This window comes from Aquarana catesbeiana, linkage group LG04, assembly GCF_042186555.1.
Source record: "Aquarana catesbeiana isolate 2022-GZ linkage group LG04, ASM4218655v1, whole genome shotgun sequence".
In the NCBI taxonomy this organism is placed as follows: domain Eukaryota; kingdom Metazoa; phylum Chordata; class Amphibia; order Anura; family Ranidae; genus Aquarana; species Aquarana catesbeiana.
This window is the reverse complement of record NC_133327.1, coordinates 337418631-337441282: the sequence shown is the minus strand read 5'-3', so window position 1 is coordinate 337441282 and position 22652 is coordinate 337418631. Positions and strand designations below refer to the sequence as shown.

The window sequence follows — 22652 nt, the reverse complement described above, 5'->3', positions numbered from 1 at the left end:
TGGGGGGGGGGTGTCCACAGCAGGCTGTGAGAAGAGATGCATAACATAGTAAGTCAACACATTAACGGTATACCAGCATATCAGGCAAACAGCATAAACAACTGCATTCAATATTTAACATGGAGCCCACTACACATTTGTGAATGAGTGTACAGCCAGAGACGACAATCGCAGCCTTGTCTGCCTCACCTGTAAAAGGTGTCACATCCACATCCATCTGTAAGTCATAAATCTAACTAATCTACGACTGCACAACTGAGGATGCACACAAGATGAAGTCCCTGAGATCTGTTCTGAAGAAAACTGAAAAATGGGCAGCAACAGTAGCAGGTACCCAGGGCACAACTCAGTTGATTCAAGTGGAAAGACTGATGTGCTGTGTATGTTTAAGGAGCTGAAGGATACTTTTCCTTGATCATGAGATTACAGGTTGGATGCTCTGGACCTGAAGTGTCATCTGCTGTGTTCCCTGGGGGGGGGGGGGGGGGGGCGGCAGGTATATAGGTGTGAAGATGTCCTATGAGAATTCCAGTAAATCTGGCTTCTCTACACTATCTGAGTCCAGGAAATGGAACATTGCAGGGAGCTAGGATGGGATATATAAGGCAAAATTATGCATTGCCTTTTTATGTACCAGTAAATGGAAAGGGTGGTCTCACTTGTGGGTGGTGTCTTTTGAATGAACAAGATCAAGATGTGGGAGATGTTTCTGGAGCGATCTGGTGAGCTGTGAATGAGAGAAATCTGCTTTTCAGCCAAGCTTTCCCTAATGGTAAATAAGTGTAGAAGTGTATAGAACAGTGGTGGCCCATCAATAGGGGGCACTCAGGTGCCCCCCCCCCCCCCCCCAAAGCTGGACATGGGGGAAAAAAAGTGGTCCTTTAGGAGCGTCTGGTTACCCGTCACTGAGCTGTCCATTAGAAGCTTGACTGCTGAAAAGGTTAATTGGGTGGTCTTTGGAGTGTGAACAGGGCGCAAGCCATGCGTCCTGAACACTCACAGTCCCACTCTACATCCATTCATTCATGATTCTACCCTGTTGCACTTTTCTGATTGGCGGGTCCGGAGGAAGGTAGGCGGGGGTTATCGCGGAACTATCACTTCCGGTTTTCCACCACTTGGAGAGCACGGCCTGATGGAACGGACAGGTAAGCTAATAACTTCGCTAAGCAGCACGATCCATCTCTATCAGTGCCGCCCACGGGCCTCAGCTGGTCTGGACATGGATTGTGTTAGTGACACTGATTTGGCACAGTGAGGCTGCACTTTGGTGGACACAGTGATGCCGATTGATGGGCACAGTGATGCTGATTGATGAGCACAGTGAGGCTGCATTTTGATGGACACAGTGACGCTGATTGATGGGCTGAATTTGACGGGCACAGTGAGGCTGCAATTGATGGGCACAGTGAGGCTGCAATTGATGGGCACAGGTGTACAGACCCGGAAACTCAGCACAGGGATAGGGGGAACCCCTCATAATGGGCACAGTGAGGCTGTAACTGATGGGCACAGTAAGGCTGCAAATGATGAGCACAATGAGGCTGCAATTGATGGGCACAGTGAGGCTGCAATTGATGGGCACAGTGGCTGCAATTGATGGGCAATTGATGTTTTCTTTCAGTATTTTTCTGAATTTTTCAGTTTGTTTGCGCCCTCCCAAAAATTTTGAGCACCAGCCGCCACTGGTACAGACTGTCAGTCTCATCTGCAGTAGGAAACTTAGCTAAAAGTAAGTTGAGTATAGTGGTGGTGGCCACAGCGATCTTCTGCTGTAGATTCTGGGATGTTATTACGGCAATTGTCAATCTAATGATGTGTTGAATGGTGTGACAGACCTAGCCGGGAGAGAGACTTTTGGAGGGGACTGAATGCTAGCCCCTTGCCGATCGATCGTGGGCCCTGGCATTTGGAGGAACAGTGCTCTTTGTGAGCTGTATGCCTGGGGACCCTTGAGGTGGTATTACTGTGGATTCGGGTCCTGGTCCCCCAGGACACACAGACTCTGGGGACCCTGGATTTGCCATAGTAGAAATAGTGGCTGATTCATAATGCTGGGACAAATACTGTCTGTTGCTTGCTAGAATGTGTATTGTAAATAAGTCTCTAGTATGGGATCTAAGAGTCATTAGATCCCCATTGTTGTTTGTGTTAATTAACTCTGCTATTGTGATAATGTTGATTGGGTTTTCTGAGCTACAAGACGGCCAGTCTGGCCTAAAGGTCATGTCTGATTCATCTAGGCTGTCTAAAGGGATTAGTTAATTAGCCCATGTTAATTAGGTTTCTGGTCACAGGTGTATGTTCAGAGTAATATGAGCCAGAGGTATGCACCTCCTCTTTTATTTGTATAAAAGAGCCTGTATTTTTCAATAAAAGAGATTTCTGGTTGAACTTACATACAGCCTGCCTGGTGTTTGTTCTGAGCTACACAACTGGATTAGAACGGCACATAGCTGTAGTTCTAGTCCCGGAGCATTGGATGACCGAACCATCAGATGATGCGATCTGCAATCTGATTCTATAGCTGCAGAGGAGTGTCGGGAGAGTGGAACCGAGCGAGCAAGGGGCTCGTTACAAATGGGCTTTTTGAAAAATGTTTCTTAATCAGCTGCTGCAGCCGCTGATCAGTATATTCTGACAGCCGAGATTCCCCACTGTCAGAATACAATGTCTTGGTGGGGAAGATTTCTCTATCCACCTTGATTGTGTAGATGGAGGGCTTTGTTTTTTTTGCTTTCAGCCCACTGGCTGAATGGAAAAAAAAATCCATCTATGGATTGAAATTCAGCTGGTGCAACAAGTAATGGCTGAATTTGAATCCATGTATGGGCTAGCTGGTTGTGCACTATCGATCGACTTGTGTTACAACCAGCCTTGTTGGGTTTTGCCCAAACAGCCAGTGCCGCTGGAAACACTGATCATAGTATTCTGCAGGCAGGAAAGATGTGGAAGGGGGAATCCGTTCTTATATTTTTTTCATTCAGTCCACTGGTTGAAAAGAATCTGTAGGTTCTTGTCTTTTTGGAGATCAATTTGCCTTGCTTTAAAGTCCTTCAAATTCCAGATCTGTCTTGGGCTCCACATTTTATTTGTTAGCCCTTATATTTTCCAATATAATATCATAATATTTGTACTGCTAATAACATAAAAGTTAAGCACATGACCTACAACAGCTAGATGAGTTATAACAAACTTTATGGAAGTAAAAACAAGACCCAATAAGAGTACCAACAGAGTTTAGGCTTGGGGAGGTTTCAAAATCTAGAATACAGCAGCTTCATTATCACACTTCAAATCCCACTAACATGAACAATTGTAAAGATGCAATCACAGGAACTATGAGCATATCCCTATTTCTATTGCCCTCACAATACAGATAAGGTTATTTATCACACTTCAAGTCCGCTATAAAATCCAAGCTATTATAATAATCACTAGAAGAGAAGGCAGCTTGAGAATTAAATTTATAACCACACAGAATTTATCTCACATTTATTAGGTATGCCAGCCTTCATTCAGATGGTGTAGTTCTCCTCAGTATAGAATTCCTTTGGGGCTACAGAGGTTAAAGAACAATGGCAAGTGAATGCTGAATCTCACTGTTTGAATTTTAATGATCACTAGCTTGCATGTAGAGTAGGTTTCAAAGTATTTCCTGCGGCGTCAGGAGCTCTTTAATGGACCGTGTGCATAACAAATCAGAAATTGTGCTAGAGTTAAATCTAAAAAACACAGATGTGAGCAACATAACAATGAGTAGACATTTATGGAAATAAGATTAAGGGAAGGTTTTAATGAAACTTGCAAAATATAAATAGACATGCCATTTATTTTCAAAACTTTGCGTGGAACATTTGAAACCATGCAATAATGTGTTAAATGTTGCAGATACATTAATATAGCATTTTCCTGTGCTGGAAAGATAGCTAAGATTATAACGGAACTCCTAGACACATTATGACAATTGGTTGCTAGAGAATGAACCAGCCACAATCCTTGTTACTCTTTGTTCTTTGTTACTTCTTTGTTACTTTCAGATCTTTGTTACTCCCAATCCTTATATGACATGCATGTTCATAGTTATGTTTTTGTACAAATAGATTAGAACAAAAAGTTCTAATCTAGTAGGTGGAAAAAGTTCTGAAATGATTTATCTTGGTCTCATTTTCTTACATCACAGAAACCTGACATTTTAACAGTGGTGTGTAGACTTTTTATATCCACTGTAGTTTTAAATAAATTTGTTAATAAATACAAATTAGATGCTTAGTGCTGTTTTTTGTTTTTTGCAACAGACATTATTCACAATAAACATTTTATCTAATTGGAAACATTGTTATCCTTAGTTGTCAACTGCTGCCATCACATTTAATATTTTTTGGTAGCAAAGGCCAGTTCTGTGTCTTTCTAAGCAAGCTCTACGATGAAGGAATCAGCTGTCATCCATGTCTATGTATAGCCTACAAGTTATAGGCTTCCAGTATATTAGATGGTCTACTCTACAAAGTTCAGCTTTCTTCCTGCACCAGAGCCACTGACTGACCCATTGCTGTGTTTCAAGTTGTGGAGAAAACAGTTCAATAACTAAACATTGAGTGACCCTTTGTATGTATAGTCAGCACCAGCGGGGATAAATTGACAAATGACTGTGCACTATAGAATGAGGGTGGAGCGCTTAGGATACAAAACAATGAATACTGCCTTTGTTCTCTCTAATAGTTCAGTCTAAACTGTCTGATGAAATTGCTTTACTATGGAATGTTATGAATCAGTTACGAGTTTGTTTATACTATGTATGTATGTGCTAGAACAGGAAAATCCCCTCCTCATGCCTTTCAGAAAGTATAATTAACCACTTTACTGCAGAGCACTGCCAATCCTTTCTACGGCACAGTACTTTTATACAAGCATGTGTAGCCTTGTTATTTTGATGATTTTTTAAACTGGATATGTTACTAATAGAAATGAATGAATCAGCCTGGCAAGTTCAAGATTCAACCTGAATGAGGATAATTCTCAGCCAGAAGATACCCCCAGTCTGTTCAGAATTACTACTTCAGAAACTCAAGTATAATTTTCTCTCTCTGTAACTTTCTATATTTCAAGCAGTGTTCATTTTGACATCAAATTTCAATTTAGTTTTAATCATAGTCTTTTGATTAAAATGCCATTTTAGTTTTAGTTATATTTTAGTTGCTTAAAATCTCTACACTTTAGTCAACTAAAATCTGCAGTACATTTTAGTCGACTAAAATCGAATGGGTTCTCGATTCCCAAAAGTAGTTTCTATATTACTTTTGGCGACTTGGATGAGATTTCAATAGTTATCTGTGCAGGAACCTGCACAAATGCCTTTGAAATCTCCCCCGAAGTCAGACTGACATGCGGATATGAAATTGTGAGAGTTCAACTCAACTCGCACAATTTCAATCCCGCAGCAGTGTGAACCTAGGCTCAATCTAATAAAATGTAGTGGGGATGGAGAAGCAAATGGGAGTGAGGGAGTGCACAGGGCAGAGAACTGGTCTGGGGAGGCTGTTATTTTACACCGTGCTAAGCACTGCTACTTACTGGGGGGAGGGGTAAACTTCATGTGGTTTGCAGGGCATTGTTCCAGAACTCCCAGGTAGCAGCCAGGCCAGTTTGACCTCACCTTACCTTCCCTCACCAATTTCCAAATACCATCCCAGTCCTAACCTCTGCTCTGCCCAGGACCTTCTGCTCTTCCTCATACTTATTAATGCAGGACTGTTCACAAGCCTCTCACCTTCTTTGAAATTTACTTACACATACCATTCAATTTGGAAGAGTCACTGAAAAGTTCAAGTATACTTTTAAAATTCATCTCTTCAAAAAAGTTTATATTGTGAGCTAAATTAGTCACAGCTTCATCCTCTACCTCCTGATAAAACAACAACAAGGAGAGGGGCGCCTCTGAGTATAAATCATAAATACATTTTATTAAAACAACAATATCCACTCACATGGAAGTTGGAGAAGTTGCATTAGGGTCGGTTGGCTGGGCTGGAGAGATGCGGTGGAACTACAGGTCACAGCGGTTCCTGCAGGGCATGCCAGGTCCAAAGAGGATTAGTTCTTGCAGCCGGGTTCAGTCTCTTGCAGCGAGCAGTCCAACACAAATCCTGCTGGATTTGCATGCTTGACAAAGGAATGCGGCCATTCGTCCACCAATGGCAAGCCTATTCTGAAACGCGTCGCATGCGTGTGACGTCATCACCGGGCGCCACGCTGTACTTGCTCTCCAAGCCTCGTTTGAGATCTTCGGCTCGGCCGGCCTTTTCCCTTCCTAGAGGCTTCACACCATTCTATCAGTGAGCAGCAGCACGGCTGAACGGATGCTCTGGCGTCCTACACATCTCTCCCTTCCTTCCCTGGAACCCCTATCAGTGCATCTGGGACATAACCTGGCTCCCAACCCAGCAGGATTTGTGTTGGACTGCTCGCTGCAAGAGACTGAACCCGGCTGCAAGAACTAATCCTCTTTGGACCTGGCATGCCCTGCAGGAACCGCTGTGACCTGTAGTTCCACCGCATCTCTTCAGCCCAGCCAACCGACCCTAATGCAACTTCTCCAACTTCCATGTGAGTGGATATTGTTGTTTTAATAAAATGTATTTATGATTTATACTCAGAGGCGCCCCTCTCCTTGTTGTTGTTTTAGCTTGCTGGACCCTGCTTTTGGTTCCTTTGGTGGCCGCCCTGACTGACCTCTTGTATATACTCCCAGTATATATGCATGAACTTACACATGCATTTTTACAGTTTTCAGTTTCTGGACTAATCGGTTTTACTTTCAAGGTAACTGTGCTTTGCGCCTTTTTACTTGTATTACCTCCTGATAAAGCACGCTTTTACCTTATATACACATATTTCTCTTGGCTCTTCCTTTCCCCTTTACCCTCTAAATTGTAAGCTTGTAAGGGCATGGCTTTTTTCTCCCATTTTTCTCTTTTTTGCTATATTTTGTTATACAGGGGTGAAGACTGCTGTTTTGAATATTTTATACATTGTATTAACCACCCATTAATGGTCATATAAAAAGAATGCAATATATTAAAAGAAATCTAAAAGAAATCCAAAACTGACAGCAATATGAGGCAAGGGAGTTTTCCATTGTGGGAAACCTGTTCTGTCAACAACTAAAGGATATTTACTCGCTTTTTACTTCCTCCTTTGTCTCTGGGATAGGAAGTAAAATCTTCCTGCCATGATACAGCTAAGAAAAAGCTTACCAGGGGTCTTAAAGTGGATGTAAACCCACCGCTCACCCAGTATAAACTAATGGCACAATATTAATCTGTCCACTTATATAAGACTCCTGCATGTACCCTTACCTTTCCTCTGTAACCCCATCCAGCTGTATGAGCCCCGCAAAACCCCCGGAATCAGTGGGCGTGTCGTGTCTTTTCCGGCGATCGGTGGGCGGAGTCGTGACATCACAAGTCTCCCCGCCCACATTTACACTGCCCGTCACCAGGCAGCATCACAAGGCCAAACCTCGCACCTCAGCAAAGAAAAGTGAACGCAGATCAGTCCTCACTGCACATCACAGCTCTTTCCCATCAATGTGCGCATGTCATCTACTCAGCGCCGATGTGTACAAGGATTCCTCTGTCACTGCTAATCTCATGGATCCCGCCCGGGGTACCATCCAATCAAAAACCAGGAAAGACACCACATGACTTCAGCATGCCTAGTATTGCTGTGGTGTGGAGCAGCCAATCCTGAGAGCAACATGAACCTGGAATCTGACACACTCCCTCTGCTTTCATGCTCGTGCATGAGAAAAAGAAATTATGTGTCAATCACATAGAACTGCACGATTATTCGTTAATCGAGATCGCGATTCTACCCCCCTCGCGATCTTAACACAGCATTTCCACGATTTAGTGCAGAGTTCTCTGCTCAAGTCGACAGCTGTAAAAAAAAACAGGCAGCCTGCCAAGTTCCTTACAACATCGCTCAGGCAGTAACATTTCCTTCTTTCAGATCAAAGGAATGATCTTCGGTCTGTAGATGAGGGCAGTTTAACCACTTAAAGACTAGACCTTTTTCTGACACTTGTTGCTTACAAGTATTTTTTGCTAGACTATTACTTAGAAACCCCAAACATTATATATATATATATATATATATATATATATATATATATATATATATATATATTAGAAGAGAACCTAGAGAATAAAATGGCGGTTGTTGTAATATTTTATGTCACACTGTATTTGCGCAGCCGTCTTTCAAACGCAATACTTTTGTAAAAAATACACTTTAATGAATAAAAACTAAATAAACAGTAAAGTTAGCCCAATTGTTTTGTATAATGTGAAAGATGATGTTACACCATGAGAATCGTGATCTTTACTCTAAGTATAAAAATTGTGATTCTCATTTTAGCCAGAATCGTGCAGCGCTACAATCACAGCAGTGGGGGATGTGGCGACACAAATTTCTCTTTGTGTCGGTTTTTGGCCTAGCAAAAGGCAAGAGGATTGCTCAATGCTGAATTAACTCTTTGTGGCAAGACTGGGCACAGATGACTTGGCATCCTCTAGTGTACTAGGTAGAAATCTTCATTAAATGTATTTTTTTCGGGTTTACATGCACTTTAAGCAAACCCTTACTCTAACTAAACTAAAAAAAGAAAACGTTTTTACATACTCTTTAGGGAGGATGGGGCCATCTCTAGGGTATGCCTGTTCTTAATGGTTGTTTTTTTATATACACACACATGTATATGTCCCCAATTAAAAGGTCAGATAGTTTAGGGCAGTGGTCACCAACCCTGTCCTCAGGGCCCACTAACAGGCCAGGTTTGCAAGATAACTGAAATACATCTCAGGTGAGATAATTTGCTGTTCAGTGGTTGCAGTATTCTAGTCTGCATCTCCCCAAGGTAATACATAAAACCTGGCCTGTTAGTGGGCCCTGAGGACAGGGTTGATGACCACTGGTTTAGGGTTAGAGACTACATTTGGCAGAGATGCCTTGACTCAGCAGTATGGTTTCATGAGTATTTGCAAAGCCTATAATGTTAAAGCAGTTTTAAAAAGCTGGAGAGTGTGCTGGGGAATGTTGTAATTTTCCTTTAACCTAACCCTGAAAATTACCTTTTAATCTAATATTTAATTCCTTAGTGCAGGGATCTCCAACCTACGGCTCTCCAGCTGTTGCGGAACTACACGTCCCATGAGGCATTGTTAAACTCTGACATTCACAGACATGACTAGGCATGATGGGAATTGTAGTTCCTGAACAACTGGAGGGTGATAGTTTGGAGACCTCTGCCTTAGTGCAATATAATGTTAACCTAACGGCCCCGCTCAAATAAAACCCCTAAACTTTTTAACCTTCAAATTCAAATTTTATACCTTAACTACAATTTTTAACTCACAACATTGTTAACTCCTTTTCATCCATACTTTTCTTCTCCTTACTGAAAGTGTTGAGCGTGTTTGCACTGGCATAAGTGCCAAAAGGACCCGCTTCCTGATGCCAAAACTGAAAACCACAGTTTTTGTTATTTTTAACAAGTACCTAACATACAGCACAGTATAGACTATTCTGCAATTGCCCATAAATCTTAAGTGGCCATATTTCTTCTTGTGAGAGGGCTCAGTTGTTATTCGTTCATGCTTTAATACATGCTTTCCGACTCATCAGTTATCAGGAAAATATGTGATCTCAGAAGAATTATTCAGGAGAAAAAACATGTTTAAATTGAGAACCAAACTATGGATTACAGTTTCCTATTTTTCTGTTGAAATAATTCTTTCTGGCAGATCTATTTTAGTTCTAAACAAGTTATTTTCTGCATATGAATATGTGTGATAGCATACAACGAATCACAAAATTCCACCTATGACGTAAAGTGTGTATTTACTATACCAGGCATGTGGATGCCTATTTAGCATGTTGTTAATCACTTATCAGGTTGCAATTTAAAGCTGTGGTATGATGTGTAGAAGCAAGCAGAATTAATTATTAAACATAGAGTTGCTGCTGAACTGATGGGGAGATTAACTGCTACTTTACTGTGTTTATGTATGGACGTTGTAACCGTCAGGTTATTTCACTACACTTGACAGACTTCAGATAATTACAGTGCTGATGGTAATGTTGGCATTTTGCCTATTTTTTTCTCTAATTTTTTACTTTTTTATCTTGCCAGGTCACTGCTAGAGGATTTGGTCCATTGTTGCAGTTTGCCTACACTGCAAAGCTATTACTGAGCAAAGAAAACATCCAAGAGGTCATCCAATGTGCAGAATTTCTGCGTATGCACAACCTGGAGGACTCCTGCTTCCGCTTTCTTCAGACGCAGCTTCTAAACAATGAGGATGGCTTATTTCTGTGTAAGAAAGACACCTCTTGCCAGCGTGTGCACAATGAGACTTTTCATTGTGAAGAGGAAACCATGGAATCTGAAACCTCAAAGATATCCTGCCCCAAGGAAAGAATGCACTATGAGCCTTTTAACTTTGGTTCAGGTGAGAACGCCACAGACAGAAATGAAGTCATTTTGCCTAATTCCAATATGCAAAGGGATAATAAGGAAAGTTTAGACAAGGATCCTGTAATCCGCTACCCACGTTATAAGAAATACCAGCTGGCTTGTACTAAGAATGTCTACAATACATCACATAGTACCTCAGGTTTTACAAGCACATACAATGAACATAACTCGGAAATGGGCCTAAAATCAGGACTTCCTATAGGCCAGATCAAAAGTGAGCCTCAAGATGATGATAATGAAGAAGAGAGTGTTACACTTTGTTTGTCTGGAGATGATAGTGACATCAGGGATAAAGAAGGAGACATTGAGATGGTCAGGAAACAGCCCAGCCCAGCTAACATTGATGATCCAAAATGTGTGTCGTCTCCTTCTAGTCTAGGGACTTTATTTAGTGGAACGGGAGGGGAATTCATGGACTCACCTGGCACTTCCCATCAACGTTTTGTCAGAAGTCCGCCATGCCCTGTGGAAAAGGGAACGACTCAGGGTGACCATAAAACTGAATATATCCCTTTCACTGGGAACTATGATTTGTCTAGTGAACCTCACAAAGATTCCTCTAACTTCCTCATGGCATCCCCTCTTCAAGGTTCTGGCTCAGATCTCACCCCTAAACATGAGATGGAACTGGACAGGAGAAGTGTAATTTTTTCTTCAAGTGCTTGTGACCAAATAAGCACTCCGGTGCAATCATATTCTGGTATGAGCTGCTTGGATAAAGAGTTTTCCGAGCATGTGCCAAAGGGTCTGTGGGCCGGAGCAAGCCAATCTCTTCCCAGCTCTCACACCTATTCCCACAGCGGGCTGGTAGCAGACCCATTGCCAGGAAGGCTGAGGCCAAACACTAGCTGCCCAGTGCCAATTAAAGTTTGTCCCCGTTCACCACCTTTGGATACCAGAACAAGGACATCAAGCTCCTGCTCCTCATATTCATATGCAGAAGATGGAAGCGGTGGATCTCCTTGCAGCCTCCCTCTCTGTGAATTTTCATCATCTCCCTGTTCACAAGGCCCACGTTTTCCACCCACTGACCATCAAGAAGCATGTTCAATTGTAGACTCGTTATATAACCAAGTCAGACCACAGATAAAATGTGAGCAGTCATATGGAACAAACTCAAGTGATGAATCTGGATCATTTTCAGAAGCAGACAGTGAGTCATGTCCTGTACAAGACAGTGGGCACGAGGTAAGCATTTTTCATATATTTGGTATTACCTGTTTTTTATGTCTATTTTAAATCCTGTTATAATTGAAAAGGTAGAATATAGAATTAAACTTTCAGAAATCACAGAAGTTATAAAAACACATTGAAAAGGATAGGGCCAAAGCACACCTGTGGCTTTCTCATTGCCTAAGGAATCTGAAATATACATTTGTAATAATGACCACTTTGCAGCAAAGTAATGTTTTTGCCTTTATAGTGTTCAGACACAATACTCTGTGGCAGCCAAAAGAAAAGCAGCCTTTGCCGCCCCCATACACAGAAACTGCCAAGCCAAATTTCAAGTGAACAAACAGAGGAGTACAAATGTTCACCAGCTAATTATTTGAATTGTTAGAAAATATTTGGCCAGACTATGCCTGGTTTCTGTTGCCCATAAAATTGGTAAACTACAGTCACACCAGTTAATATAAAGGTACATTTTATTACAAAATAAAAATTCACTTATTTTTGTGGTAATGGAGACATTTTTTAATTTACAACTTGTGGTCATGATGACATTTTTTAATTTATAAATTACCTCCAAAGGTAATTTCTTTGCTTTTTATAATTTGTTTAAGAAAGCACCATAACCTAAAACCGGGCTTGTCTGATTTGTGTAAATTGTAACAGTGAAGTATATTTACACTGATTTTATGCTGATATTCCTCTGCAGTTTAGAAAGAAAAAAAGGAAACTGATTTCATAACTCTCACACAACCGACATTATACCCCACATATTTTGTGGCCTAACTAGAAATTGTATATCTGAGTCACATTCATTAAGAGAATAATAGGAACACTTGTGGAGCTGTGCCTACTGCCAGAGGGATTGAAAGTGATGTAATATATTACAATACTTAGAATTTGTGTTTCCGGCTTCTTTTATTTCTGCCTTGTCTGATCCCACTGCATACTTGTGGCTTAAAGTGATTCTAAAGTCTAAAGGTTTTTGTTTTTTTTTACCTTAAAGTGGATGTAAACTCTCACATGCACTCAGTAAAGTGACAGCCTCAAATGATACACAGAGATGAAACAAATCCTCCTACATAGATTTTACTTGTTTATCTGCAGTCTTCTCTTTCCTACACCCCTTAAAAATGGCAGAAAAGGGTTCAAACCTTTCTTCATCTGTCAGGGGCACAGAGGAGGGGGCAGGGAGGCTTCAGATACACTGTGTGAGAACAGATTGGAGGAAAGGAACATACCACCTTCACACAGCAGAAGAACTTTTTTCTGAATAGACAAGCTCCAAGCTATGCTCCCACCTGACACAAATTTATCTCATCTGCTGATAACAGAGGAATGAAGCACCAGAGACAAACCACTTTGGAGAGAGATAAGTAAACACTACAGATGTACGTGCTTTGCTCAAATTCCATGACAGGTTTACAACCACTTTAATGCATTCTCTACGTTAAGATTAAAAACCTTCCACTGTGTGTCCCCCCTCCCTAACACTTGACTCCTGTATCAATCCAGTGCTTTACCAAGCTGTAGGCCTTCTCTTCCTGGTCTCACAGGCTTTGCTCCTGCTGCTGTCAGTCAAATCCAGCGAGCAGAGAGCAGGTGGTGGGGCCGAGCCACACTATAGACGCACGCAGCCCGGCTCAGGATTGGGCCCACGTGTCTGCCCCCATAGAATGCAGCTTGCTATGGGGGCAGACACAGAGGAGGAGGAGCGAAGAGTGCCAGCAAGGGGCCCCAGAAGAGGAGGTTCAGGGCTGCTTATGGTATTGCACAGAGCAGGTAAGTATAAACCTGTTTATTATTTTATTAAAAATAAAAAATAGACTTTACAATGGCTTGTGCAATCCATAATGCAGCAGTAGACATATGCACTTAGAGCCAGCATGATCCCAATAGCAGACTAACCCATCAATTTTATTCTAGCCCAGTCCTGGTTTGGGCTTGTGGACTAATATCAAAAATACCCTTCAATGGAGGTTGCACCACTAAAACATTGCACTGTACAAGCCTTTTCTCCACCTTTATGCCCTAGGGAATCTCTTAAAAAGGAGGAACCCGGTCTGGGGGAGGTGATGCTCAATTGGATAGCCGGAATATGCTCCAACCTGACCGCTCGGGTAAAGGCGAATGGGGTCCTCTCTGACTCTTTCTTAATTACAAACGGGATGAGACAAGGCTGCACTTTGTCACTCCTCCTGTTTGCCCTCTCCCTAGAACCTTTCCTATCGACGATCAGATTGAACCCAGACATACAAGGTGTTACAGTTGGACAGACGCAACTTAAATTCTCGTCCTATGCGGACGACCTGATGTTCTCCCTGACTAATCCTGTGGTGTCCCTGCCGAACCTTCTTAAAGAATTTGAAATATATGGGAAATGATCTAACTTAAGGATAAATTTTTCTAAATCGGAAGCAATGGGGATAGCATTACCACTGTATATCCTCCCAACTGTACAATCGAACTTCCGATTCAAGTGGACGTCCTCCACCTTGACTTATTTGGGGAATAACATCCCAACTGACCTTTCCCACATTTGAGTGTAACTTGCCCCTCTACTGGCAAAGACCAAGACATTATTAGATACATGGCACAAAGGCCTACACTCATGGTTTGGGAGATGCAACTTACTAAAAATGAGTATACTGCCGAAATTTTTATACCTCTTTCAGGCCCTACCGATCAGGATACCTCCCACATATTTCAAACAAGTCCAAGCTCTTTTCACCCGCTTCATTTGGGCACACAAAAAAAAGCGAACCTCCTGCACTTAGCTTACCATGCCAAAACATTGTGGAAGCTTGGCACTACCCGACATCAGGAGATATTATCAGGCAATACATCTAGGCAGGGTCTTAGACTGGCGACGACACTATAGATCCAAATTATGGGCACAGATAGAGCATAGGTGCGGTTATTCGCTAATGGAAGAAACACAAAATAACTGTCACCACAGCGCTTTGGCTGCGAAAGATGGAAGATATAAATAAAATGGAGGATCTGCTAATGACAGCACAAGACAAACAGGAAACCTACAAGAAAACCTGGAATTTTTCGGAGGAGGGTAGGGCCCTGTACGAGTCTTAAACCTCTAAAAAGTAAATAAAAGACAGGAGATCTCTGTTGACTTGAGCCAGCATTGTAATTCCAGCCTAACGCCCCCCCACCCCCCCACCCCCTTTTTCCTTCTCCAGCTTTTTTTTTTTTTTTTTCCCTCTCTTCCTTTCTTTCTTTTTAGCTACTTTTAACTCATCTATTCTTCTTTTTTTTTTAGATAATTTAATAGTGATTTGTAATTTGATAGTTTAATGTTCAGGGACATGGGTTGCCCATTATTCTTAATATTTACGTGTAAGTACTCAGCAATACCAGAGCCGAGTAGTTGTAAGAGGACAGTAAAATGTCACTCCTGGAAACTCCACAATAAACAGTAACTGTATTGATGTATGCTAATACTAACTGTGACATTGCTAGAAGGCTGCGACCTCCACTGTTGATGGCTACTACTGTATCCTGTGGCCTATTTTGAAAATTAATAAAAAATATATTTGCAAAAAAAAAAAGGAGGAACCCACAAGAATATCTGTACTTATAAATCCCTCATACATTTCACAAGCAGACTGAGCATCAAATAATATTGTCCCAGTAAACATGTCAGATATGGGGTGAGTCACATGACACCGGGGAGGAAAAATGGCTAATTGGGCCCAATTTGGACATTTTCACTTAGGGATGTACTCTCTTTTGTTGCCAGTGGTTTAGACATTAATGGATGTGTGTTGAGTTATTTTGAGTGGACAGCAAATTTACACCGTTATACAAGCTGTACACTCACTACTTTACATTAGAGAGGTATCATTTAGCATGAGAGTCTTTTGTAGAGGATCACCACTTCTGTCAATTACCGGTTCCTTCAAATAGAGATGAAGTTCATCATCCAGGCTGATTATTGATGCACGTTCAGAAGAATCCTCCGCATGGGGCCCCAATACCACGCTGAACATGGCATCAATTCGACCGCAATGAAGATTCTCTTCTGCTCGTTTTTGACATTTGTCTGTTTTTGAAGTATCCTGCTTTTCCAGAATAGTAACATGCTCTTTCAAACTTGACCTTTCTGCAGGAACCTCCAGCAGCTCGTGTTGATCTTCTGTCAGCCATTGTTTTGCCTTGGCCAATACATCATCAGAAGAGAAAGCATGATTCTTGTATTGAGGATCCAAAAGACATGCCAGCACAACATTTTTATTCTCTTCATGCTTCTCAAAGCGTTTGATGAGGCTGTCCCTCATGACCTGCCTTAATGTTTTAATGCCACGTGTGTTGAGTCCTTCATTCTCTTGAAGAAGCATTTTCAGCACTCTCACACATGGGATCACAGATGAGTCGTAATGACTCACCTCTAGTGTCACTTCCTTTATGGGGAGGAGGGTCTCAATGACATTGGCTACAGTGTCACACTGATCAGCAGCAGGACAACCAAATCCTCCATGTTCGCCTGAATAGATGCTCAGAGCTCGCTTCTGTTCCAGCATTCTTTGTAGCATGTGAAATGCTAAATTCCAACGTGTTGGAACAGCCTGAATTAGGCTGTTTTTGGATAGGCCAGGGTCTGCCTGAATGCACCTCAGTCGTTGCTTGGCAAGTACTGAATGGTGGAAATGGCCTGCGCACCTCTTCAGCATGCCAATTATATCTATCAAAGTCTTTAGCTTGACAGACCATCATATACAGTACCTGACTGCAAGAATGTTTCCAGCGCGATCCCGTTGCGCTGGTTCTCGGCGACAGGGTACTGTGCATCTCGCGCTGGCTCGCTCATCGGGAAAGGAAAACTGTTTTTTCCTTTCGCGATGAGCGAAAAGCATTGCTGACAGGTGTCTGGTATGAATCATGAGGGGGAACACCGCGCCAAATTTTAAATAAAAAAAGGCATGGGTTCCCCTCCAGGGGCATACCGAAAAAACGGCGTGGGGGTGCCCCCCAAAATCCATACCAGACCCTTATCCGGGCACGCAGCCCGGCCAGTCAGGAAAGGGGGTGGGGACGACATGGGGGGTGAGCGCTTTGGGGCAGGGGGGCGCCCCCACCCCAAAGCACCTTGTCCCCATGTTGATGAGGACAAGGGCCTCATCTGCATTGAAATTTGAAAGAGTAAGATTAAAAATGGCAGGCACCCTTTTGTGGGTGGGCTTGCTGGCTGGCACCCTGCTGTAAATGGGCTTTCTGGCTGGCCCCCTGCTGTGGGTGGGCTTGCTGGCTGGCCCCCTGCTGTGGGTTGGCTTGCTGGCTGGCACCCTGCTGTGGGTGGGCTTGCTGGCTGGCACCCTGCTGTGGGTGGCTTGATGGCTGGCACCCTGCTGTGGGTGGGCTTGCTGGCTGGCACCCTTCTGTGGGTGACTTGCTGGCTCTGGCTGGCACCCTGCTGTGGGTGGCTTGCTGGCTGGCACCCTGCTGTGGGTGGCTGGCTGGCCTTGCACCTTGCTGTGGGTGGATGGGTGTGTGGCTGCTGGTTGGCACCCTGCTGTGGGTGGGCTCGCTGGCTGGCACCCTGCTGTGGGTGGCTTGCTGGCTGGCACCCTGCTGTGTGTGGCTTGCTGGCTGGCACCCTTCTGTGGGTGAGCTTGCTGGCTGGCACCCTGCTGTGGGTGGGCTTGCTGGCTGGCACCCTGCTGTGGGTGGCTTGCTGGCTGGCACCCTGCTGTGGGTGGCTGGCTGGCCTTGCACCTTGCTGTGGGTGGATGGGTGTGTGGCTGCTGGTTGGCACCCTACTGTTGGTGGCTGCTTTCTGAACCTTGCTGTGGGTGGGTGGCTGGCCTGGCTGGCACCTTGCTGTGGGTGTCTGCTGGCTGACACCTTGCTGTGGGTGGGTGTCTGCTGGCTGGCCTCAGTAGCCTGGCACCTTGCTGTGGGTGGCTGCTGGCTGGCTTGGCACCTTGCTGTGGGTGGGTGGCTGCTGGCCGGCCTCAGTGGCCTGGCACCTTGCTGTGGGTGGGTGGCTGCTGCCTGGTTGGCCTAAATCGCCTGGTACCTTGCTGTGCGTGGGTGGCTGGCTGGCCAGCTGGCGTGTCCGTCCGAGTGTCGAGGCGAGGGAGGCCTGTCAGACTCAGAACGTTAGGCTCAGTTCACGGAGGTATAATGACTTTGTGCGCATGTGTCGTGCGCCCCTGCGCACTGGGTCTGCAGGCTTCTGGGCCCCAAAAAGATAACCGCGGCCTGCAGAGACCAATATAATTAATATTGGTCTAGTTTGTGACCGATACCGATTTTTCAAAATATAGTGATTTGGGTTATTTTTACCAAAGAAATGTAGGAGAATACATTTGAGCCTGAATTTATAAGGAAAGATTATTTGTTTGCAAAATTTTATAACAGAAACTAAGAAAAATTAGATTTTGTTTAAATTTTCTGTATTTTTTCGCTTAAATAGCAAAAAAAAACTGTGGTGATTAAATGCCACCAAAAGAAAGCTCTATCTCTCAAAAAAAAAATCATAAGCATTTAATTTGGGTACAGTGTTGCATGACTGGGTAATTGTCATTCAAAGTGTGAGAGCACTGAAAGCTGACAATTTTCCTGGGCAGAAAGGGGGTTTAAAATGTCTGGTATTGAAGTAGTTAAATACCACCAAAAGAGGTTTTTTTTTTTACTTTGTGCACATGACTGAGTGTCATTCAAAGTATGACTGTGCTGAAAACTGAAAAATTACCTGGACAGGAAAGAGGTTTAGCATGCTAGTCTTCAATTAGTCAACTTTATTCTCTGACTACAAATTATACTGAAGCTTATTACCCCTCACTTTCATTTTTATTGGCTTGACATTAAATTGACATTATTTTTTGGTTAAAATATGCCAGGGCCCTATTGCTGGTAAGATAAAGTATGGACATTGTGATAAAAAGAAGTATTATTTTAACACTGAACTCCAGGCAAACTGCTAGATAGTCAGATTAAATCCACATACTATCGCTGTTCTATTTTCCTAAAGACTTGTGTGATTTCTGTCCATCTGGTTTGTAAAGTTGCACAGTTTTGCCACACTACACAGTCCTGCCTGGCAGAGCAGCAGACCTGTTATTAGTCTGCTGCAGTTCAGTAGATCCCCTTCCCAGCCTGTGACCAGACAGTGATGGGAGAGGCAGCAGACTGATGAGCTTATCACTCTTGTCCTTTGTTCTCTCATCCCATCACCATTTTCCTTGCACTGAAGCACAACTGATTGGCTTCTTGGGCTGCTTCTCTAGGTGGGTTATACATAGTTAACTGTAGCTAATTGCAATGTTTGCTTTTGGGGAAAAAAAAGGGTGTAGTAATGAATACAGATACAGATCTTCATTAAATTGTGTCCTGTTTACCTGCCTGGGTTTACATTTCGAAACAAGCTCATGCAGATACAATAGGATGTACTTTATACAATTGTTATTTCAATTACAGGTAAATACTGTATGTTCTTTGTAAAAATAAAGGTTTCCCCTTAAGCAATATAATATGACTATTGCTGCCAAGCAATCTAGATGATCTGTGCACATTGCTACACTCCACATCATCAAGTCTAAAGTTAGTTGTCTCGTTTAAAGTGCAGTGTTCTCTGTGCTTATTTGGGTGTCTGATTCAGCTGATATCATATACTACAGAGGTACAAAGTCTGATTTGGACTGGTTGTGTGAAGGGGAGTAAAGTACACATCCTCCAGCCAGACCTTACACTGATACAGAGCAGCCAAACACTGCTGTTATTGTGCACTCTAACCCAGTTGGCTTGCAGAAATTAAGTAAAATACAATTTTTTAGAGCGATAAAATGAAAGAACATACTTCTGTTTACAGCTAATTTCCATGTTCGAGTGAACTTTTAATAGTTTATTTGGACCAAGCTGCTCCAAACTATTTCCTTCTCTAACTGATGCAGTAGCTGTGAGCTCTGTATAAACTGTATGTAGCATCAGTTACATACAGTATACAGCACTGTGTTCTGGCATTGGGACAGGACATTTCCATCCAGCACATGCAACAAAATCAAATCTGGCTGAGCACTGCTTACCCATTCACAGTAAGTTTTGCATTCTATGAATGAATACAAAGCACCCTGTGATTGGCTAAAATGAATTTTGTGATGTCATCCACCCACCTCCCTGCCTCAGCCATTCAGAGGAAGCTTTGTATTAATTCAGAAAATGCAAAGCTTCCTGTGAATGGCTGAACAGTGCTCAGCCCAACTTTTGTAACTGGAGTTTGTAACTGGATCAGGACAGGAAGTTCCAGCTTAACCCAAACTGTTTAAACGTTATTAAAACCTGGAGATTATCTTTAAAAAAAAAATTTCTTCAGTCTGTAATGTCAGAACTTCTAAATACTATTAACTGTTGATCTCCTAAACCAGATTTGTTTTCTGTGTCAACCCTTCTTTATTTTAAGACAGTGGTACCATCTTTGTCCTCACCCATCATTTGCAGCTGTGACATGCAAAGGAAGGCATAGTTGCCACAGGCAACGTTGCGAAATGTGATTTTTGAACATATGTATGACGTAAGCAGGCATAGGAACTGCTGATGCATTTGGAGAGCCACAGTGTCCTTCTTTGAGGCTGCTTATGACTACGTTTTAAAGTATGAGGTGCAAGGTTAAAAAGAGCCTACATTGTTACATAGTAGGTGAGGTTGAAAAAAGACACAAGTCCATCAAGTCCAACCTATGTGTGTGATTATAGGTCAGTATTACATTGTATATCCCTGTATGTTGCGGTCGTTCAGGTGCTTATCTAATAGTTTCTTGAATCTATCGATGCCCCTGCTGAGACCACCGTCTGTGGAAGGGAATTCCAAATCCTTGCCGCTTTTACAGTAAAGAACCCTCTACGTAGTTTAAGGTTAAACCTCTTTTCTTCTAATTTTAATGAGTGGCCACGAGTCTTGTTAAACTTCCTTCCGCAAAAAAGTTTTATCCCTATTGTGGGGTAGTGATGAGCCGAACACCCCCCGGTTCGGTTTGCGCCAGAACCTGCGAACGGACCGAAAATTCGCACGAACATTAGAACCCCATTGATGTCTATAGGACTCGAACGTTTGAAATCAAAAGTACTCATTTTAAAGGCTAATTTGCATGGTATTGTCCTAAAAAGGGTTTGGGGACCCGGGTCCTGCCCCAGGGGACATGTATCATTGCAAAAAAAACTTTTAAAAATGGCCGTTTTTTCGGGAGCAGTGATTTTAATGATGCTTAAAGTAAAAAAAAAAAAAAAAAGTGAAATATTCCTTTAAATATCATACCTGGGGGATGTCTATAGTATGCCTGTAAATTGGCGCGTGTTTCCCGTGCTTAGAACAGTCCCTGCACAAAATGTCATTTTTAAAGGAAAAAAGTCATTTAAAACTGCTTGCAGCTTTAATGTAATGTCGGGTCCTGGCAATATGGATGAAAAGTGAGACAAACGGCATGGGTACCCCCCAGTCCATTACCAAGCCCTTTGGGTCTTGTATGGATATTAAGGGGAACCCGCACCCAAATTAAAAAAGGAAACAGCAGTATACAGGCTCTGTACTCTGAACAGCAGTATACAGGCGGCGCAAACAAGACAGGGACTGTAGGTTTGTTGTTAAGTAGAATCTGTTTGTAATTTTGAACTGGTACATTTTTAACGTGTTTAGCTCCAGCCAAAAAATCTATTTTAAGCTTTTTGGAAAACATAGGGAAGGGTTATCACCCCTGTGACATTTGTTTTGCTGTCTGTGCTCCTCTTCAGAAGATTTCACCTCACTTTTTGTCCCAATGACAAATGTTTTTTGAAAATTTGGGGTTTTTAGTGAAAAAAGGATTGGTGATAAAGCATCAGTGTAAAGGAGAAATGTTTTTCCTATATTAACTCTTACAGGAGAGAATTTCCCTTCCTAGAGGTAGATTTCATCTCACTTCTTGTTGTCTCCTTCCGTTTGCAAGTAGGAGTCGTTTGTAAGTTGAATGTTTGAAAGTAGGGGCCTGCCCTATATACTCAGCAGAAATTTGGGCCCTAGATGTTGTTGTGGCCACAACACTGTAAGCCCTCACAGGGCCCTGCTGTGAAATATTAGATCAAGAATTGTAATTACATGCCCCTGTTGAACAGGGGCAGAAAAATTGGGCCTTTGGTGGTGGTGCTGGTGCCACAACACTGTAAGTCCTCACTCGCTCTTGGTTGGCACAGAAATGGGCCCTGCTGTGAAATATTAGATCAAAAATAGTAATTACACGCCCCTGTTAAACAGGGGCTGAAAAATTGGGCCTTAGGCACTGGTGCTGGTGCCACAACACTGCAACCCCTCACAGATACTCTAGTTGGAACGCAGGAACGAGCCCTGCTGCAAAGTATTGCATCAAAAATTGTAATTACACGCCCCTGTTAAACAGGGGCTGAAAAATTGGGCCTTAGGCACTGGTGGCGGCGCCCAGAACCAAACATGTTCTTACAAGCTATCAGCGTGATCATTGAGGAGGAAGAGGATAATTAATCAGGATAGTCACTCAGCATAGGCAGTCTTTGAAGGGATCTGAGATTTCAAAAAAAAATATTCGGTTACATCAGCATCAGGTGCTTGGTAGCTGGTGGTGATCCAAGACTGATTCATTTTTATGAAGGTCAGTCGATCGACCGAGTCGTTGGACAGACGCACCCTGTGATCGGTTACAATGCCTCCAGCAGCACTGAATGTGCGTTCCGAAAGAATGCTGGATGCAGGACAGGCCAGTAGCTCAATTGCATGCTGTGCAAGCTCTGGCCAGTGATCCATCCTCAAGACCCAGTAACCCAGAGGATTTTCGGTGGGAAAGGTGTCCAAGTCAGATCTTGCCCCTAGGTATTCCTGCACCATGTAAAACAGATGCTGGCGATGGTTGCTGGAACCGATCATACCTTGGGACTGCGGACTAAAAAATTGTCTGAACGCATCGGTCAGACGGCCACCTTCTCCA

The 22652-nt window shown here is 42.9% G+C and overlaps 1 protein-coding gene across 2 annotated transcripts in view; it reads left to right on the top strand.

Moving 5' to 3' along the window:
• Window positions 1–22652, top strand: part of BACH2 (BTB domain and CNC homolog 2) — a 439802-nt gene that overhangs the window by 397427 nt on the left and 19723 nt on the right. For both annotated transcript variants that reach the window (XM_073626941.1, XM_073626940.1), the window contains one exon: window positions 10196–11728. In XM_073626941.1, coding sequence (XP_073483042.1) covers window positions 10196–11728 — 1533 coding nt within the window. The remainder of the gene's footprint in view (window positions 1–10195; window positions 11729–22652) is intronic.